Source organism: Sesamum indicum, linkage group LG6 (genome assembly GCF_026168435.1).
Source record: "Sesamum indicum cultivar Baizhima isolate 11 linkage group LG6, ASM2616843v1, whole genome shotgun sequence".
NCBI classification, from domain to species: domain Eukaryota; kingdom Viridiplantae; phylum Streptophyta; class Magnoliopsida; order Lamiales; family Pedaliaceae; genus Sesamum; species Sesamum indicum.
The window spans coordinates 22,858,162-22,863,484 of record NC_142662.1 but is presented as its reverse complement, the minus strand read 5'-3'; the positions used below and the strand labels follow the sequence as shown (position 1 = coordinate 22,863,484).

Here is a 5,323-nt window from a genome sequence, read left to right as displayed (position 1 = left end):
CAGTGGGGGAGTGCTACTTTGCAAGGATGGTTGCGGCTAGCTCACAAAGAATGGACGAATGGTAACAAGAAAATGTTTGAGGGTTGTTGCATGGATGCTCAATCCCTTACCCTCCAGGCCTTCCCTTCCCTTCCCTTGGGTTTCTTCTCCATAACGAGTAATCTCATACGTAAGGAAAATCTTAAAAATACACCGCTTGAGGTCAATGGGGGTGATTGTAATTTTGTGAAAAAAAGTGGATGATTGTGTAATTAAGTATAATTTGTGACGGTATTAATATAATTTATTCTGAAATATATTTACACACGAATATAGGATAAACTTATTGAATTATATGTCATATTTGCCATATATTTGTATTGTGTTATAATTTGAGTAAAAATAGTTAAAGCATTGTTACAAAATAATAAGACAATTAAAGCAATTAATCAAGTGGTACAATAACTAATTACAACCACTTCTCCTGAAATTTAGTATAATTACAAATATCTTTTCGTTATTTGAAAATTTATAAATGTAATTTTAAGATGTGGTATGAAATTGTTAATTTTGCCCTTATTGTAATTTTTTTATTTATTTATTTGTTAAAAATAAAATTTTGTAAAGAAATCAAACGGGGTGGATGAAAAATAAAAAATTAAAAAAAATTATCCACTTAGTCCACAAAAAAAATAAAATTTTCTTAAAAAGAGATCAAATTATATATATAATTTTTAGTCTATAAAGGCATTTGAGTGTGTTCACCATAAAAAATAAATGAAAACCTAATAGAGACTAATGGAATGAGCTAAATGTTATACGACCCTTAAAATCTGGGAAATATTGATTATTTTTTAAATAATAAAGGGATATTTGTAATTATGCTAAGTCTTAAAAGAGGTCGTTGTAATTTACAAAAGTTCTAATAAGCATAATATTAATAATATTTTTCGAATAATTAATTGTGAAAATAGAAACTAGGTAGTAGTAATTTAAGCTGCAAATCCAAATTGAACACTTCAAACTTAAGCCAAAAGTCACTTAAAACATGCATGCAGATGCAGTACATAAAATTAACTTAAGTAAAATCATGATAATCCACCACAGATTATTATAATTATAATATAAAAGCAGCTTAATTAAGAATTAATAATATTAACTAATAATCAGGGGGCGTGTTCATCCTCTTCCTCCTCGTCTTCATTGAAATCACCAAACGTCGCACCTGGCTGTCCGGCGGCGGACCTAAACGCCCCGCCTTCTCTCTCCGTCAACGGCGAGTACTCGATGTCGTCTTTCTCTTCCTCATCATCCCAGTTTTCCACCTCCCCTTCGTACGGCGGCGCGGTTAACTCGTCCACACCTCCTCCTTCTTCTTCTTCTTCTTCTACATCCACGGTACTCTTGACGGGCTCCGGCGGCGGAGGGGGCGGCTGCGCCACCAGTTGTGGGGTTGCTTCTGCTTCGATGATCACATCCTCCACTGGAGTAGCACCAACCTGCTGGGTTATTGATTGATAATTAATATCGTATTATGAGTACCAAACGTACGTAAACAACTGCATGGGCTTGTTTGGCTTATAGATTTTATGAAGGAAACTGCTTAAAAAAAGCTCTTAAGCTATAGAAAATTTTAGCCCGGACTTGGTTCGGCTAAATCTGAATCAATCATATAGATTGGTGTAAAATTAAAGAAAAGTGACAATTACATGGCAAGCGTATAACACTTATAGTTCGGGCTAGAAATTTCCACTAAGCTACATATAATCCGCCTTGTAAAAATGAATAGAGCAAAATCAAGAGAATGCACCTGAAGAGAGGCCATGAAGCAGCAGACAGAGAGACTACAGATAGTTTTGAATAATAATCAGAATTTGATACGAAGATATGGTGAGCAATTAGTCCTATATAAATAGGGAAAAAAAGATTCGTGTTTGTATCGCATGTATTATTCCTCGTATTCCGAATATTTGATTTCATATATATATAGAAGTATTCACGATCAACTTATTTCAAATACATACTAGGAAAAGTGCATGTTGTGACATGCACGTGACCCACTTTTTCTTTTTTTTTTTTGGTTATTTTAGCAAATTCCGATCATTTCTGTCTGAAATTTTAAAATTACAACACGATGAATTGTCAAAATGGATTCATACATGATATTTGTGCCTCGGAACGGACATTCGATTTACCTGAATTCTCCAACATTGGAGAAGATATATGGCACAGAATCAAGTTATATTAGTAGTGATAATGATTCTTTTTCAAGGAAAAGAACATCTCCAAAGGGAATAAAGAAAGAGTGGAAAAGGAGATTTTTGCGATGCAAATGGCTTAATAATTGAAGACTTTAGTGAAAAAAGTGGAACCAAATTCCATTCTCGTAAGCTTCTTAGCCCTCCAATTCGCATTTAGAGCTAAAAGTTGGGGAGTTTTTGTGGGAGTTGGACTGCCAACACACTGTCTAATTAGAAGGGACTGTAGTGCTCAATCACTGAGAAACGATAATATTAGTGATAAAATATCAACTAGTAATATTAATATTCGACGTTTTTATACGTTTGATCATATTTATTGTAAAAGAGCAACTTGAGTGACTTATAAGTCCTGAGGGCTCTATTTTTCTAATAGGACGTCTTTTTAGGACAAAATAGTAAGGTTTCTGAAATCAGGACAGTGAATATCTTGGGTAATAAGGCAATGATCGCATTACATGCCACCTCGTTTGTGGGAGTGGGCCGTGGGTTTAGGAATTAAATCAAATCAAATCAAATTACACTGAATATGAGAAAGAAAATTAAAATAATTTCATTAATCTACAAAGCGTTCGACTTGATTTTAGGACAAAGAGACTACTCAGCTATATCATAAACTTGGCAGGATAAAACAATAAAAATCCTACTCTAAACATTAATTAAGAAAAATGCAAGAAGAACGGAGATAGAAAAATAGGTTTAATGCAATTTATGTTGTTGTGATATTGTCAATGAATCAATTGATCTCCTCTATAAAAAAATAATAGCGATTCAACTCGTATTTTTTAAAAAGAAGTAATTTACCTCATTGTCTAAAGAGGGGGTAACTTACTACATTTTTAACAGCACAAGATGATAAATTACTAATTTGCTCTACATAAGAGATAATTTGCTTATTTGCAATATCATAAAGGAGGTTGCTTGTATTTTTTCCATAAAAAACTATATCCTTTACTCTTTAGTTGGCTTGACGCTTCTTAAAACCTTCCTATCTCGATCCAAATTCTTGATATCAATGAATTATGAATGAATATGTACGTGATGGATTTTTTTATTTTTCTCTCCACAAAACGGTTGAAAATTTATATTATTTACATAGTTCGGGAACTTGTAGAAACTTGGGTCGGAAGGAATTGCAGCAAAAACATGATTCTGCCAAAAAAAACCATCCAATTAAATCGTGTTTTCTCATGTGATACGTAAAATGACCCACAAACGTGCTTTTGAACACAGGCAGGGTGTTTAATCCTCAGGTAATCTTTTATAAATATCTCGTTGAAAAACACGGTCAGGGTGTGTTTTCTACTGTTTTTGTCAACATTTCATGCACTTTTCATGTCTTCTATTATTTTTTTTTCTCATTTACTTTTAATTAAACGTGCAAATTGACTCGATAAAAACTCAAAAATAGTACCCAAGATAAAAATAAATTAAAAAAAAGGTAAAAGCCTAAATAAACTAATGTCAAGCTTAAAAAGTTGCATTTGAACTTTGATATGATTATTAATTTAATCGAGCCTAAATATGTTATAACTAGATCAAACATGAATCAAGCTCAAATAATTTAATATTTTTAAGTATATTTTATTATTTTTGAGCTAATCGAATTTAAATCGAACTTGACGGTTTATCGAACAAATAAAATTAGTTAAATTTTATTTGTTAAATTCAATAAATTAAATTCAAATGAGTTATTATGAACCGATTACAATTGAGTGACGAGTAGTTTAATTTATGTTTATGCCCGAACTACAAATGGGTTTTCTGAAAACATTTGAACAGATTGAATAAAGTCTTGGACTTGCCACATTTTTAACACATTATCAATCCTATTCTAATTATGTTCAAGAAACATATATAAGAAGACAGTAGAAATTACTCCTTCCAAATCCATTTCGGCCATTGTGGTGTTATTGAACCCCGTAAACATCAAACTATTTTTCTAAACACTCCAATATCAACGTTTTTTCATTTTTAATTCTCAAACATTATCGTCCTGCATAATTTATAATTTTCTTTACAATTTATTCTCAAAATTAAAAAAAAAAAAAGGTTACGAAACACTTGTTTAGTAGATCATGTGACAAGTTTCAGAAGTAGACATACTAAAAGTAGTTTAGGGTGCATGGATGCGTTGCAGGCCACAAATCAAAAGGGCCAACATGACATGATTAATAAAGGTCGGTCCCAGCCTCACCCGTGACCCCTAACCCTGCCAAAATTCCCCATCACGGGTTCACAACCTCAAAAACCACTCTTAGATCTTTATATATATATATATATATCCCCAATGCTGTAAAATCCACACGCACACACACACCAAACAAGTGGAATGGGAGCTGGTGGGATGATCACAAAAGTGGTGCTGCTAGTGGTGGTGATAATGGTGGTTCTCGACGGAGCAAACGCGATGAGTTTATGCAACGTGACGGAGGATGGGTTCACGGCATGCAAGCCATCGGTGACGCCCCCTAACCCGGAGGCGCCCTCGCCCGAGTGCTGCGAGGCCGTCGCGGGGGCTGACTTGGAGTGCCTGTGTTCATACAAGAACTCGTTTATGTTGCCTTCTCTTGGGATTGATCCTGACCTGGCCTTAGCACTTCCTGCCAAGTGCAACGTTCCTTCTCCCCCCGAATGCTAAGTTTAATTCATGTACGTGGGCAGAAAGAGTGAGACCAAATTACATGTTTCTTGTGCCCTGTTCTATCTCAAATCATTATTCCATGATCAGGATTCCAGAGTTAATTTTTTTTTAATAATCCGATGATTGTGGATTTGATTCACTTCTATCACTGACAAGATCCTTGTAAGGGATTGATGATCAAGGAGATATGCCCTTACATGGGATTATGACTAGAGTTTGAAACTATCCATATTTTTATGGGATAATTACACTCTTTTTTTACAAGGTTTGGTGTAATTATATATAAACTCTATATGGTTTGAAAAATGTAATTTAGTACACTTGAGATTTACTTCCATCTAAAAAATAACTCCCTTTGTTTTGTCAAAATTTATCGAATTTGCTGATATTAACAGAAAAAATGGACAAAAATTTATTTTTATCCCAAATGACTTATTACTGA

General features: G+C 33.7%; 2 protein-coding genes across 2 annotated transcripts; one reads left to right on the top strand and one right to left on the bottom strand.

Moving 5' to 3' along the window:
• Positions 1-1,004: 1,004 nt before the first annotated feature.
• LOC105163771 (uncharacterized) lies at positions 1,005-1,948 on the bottom strand. Its single transcript, XM_011082230.3, has 2 exons — positions 1,790-1,948; positions 1,005-1,478 (listed from the first exon to the last, which is right to left on the bottom strand). The coding sequence occupies exons 1-2, from the start codon at positions 1,802-1,804 to the stop codon at positions 1,146-1,148; spliced, it is 348 nt and encodes a 115-aa protein (XP_011080532.1). The 5' UTR covers positions 1,805-1,948; the 3' UTR covers positions 1,005-1,145.
• A 2,578-nt stretch (positions 1,949-4,526) lies between these two features.
• On the top strand, positions 4,527-4,967 carry LOC105163772 (putative lipid-transfer protein DIR1). The gene has a single exon (XM_011082231.3). The coding sequence runs from the start codon at positions 4,570-4,572 to the stop codon at positions 4,876-4,878; it is 309 nt and encodes a 102-aa protein (XP_011080533.1). The 5' UTR covers positions 4,527-4,569; the 3' UTR covers positions 4,879-4,967.
• Positions 4,968-5,323: the final 356 nt, after the last annotated feature.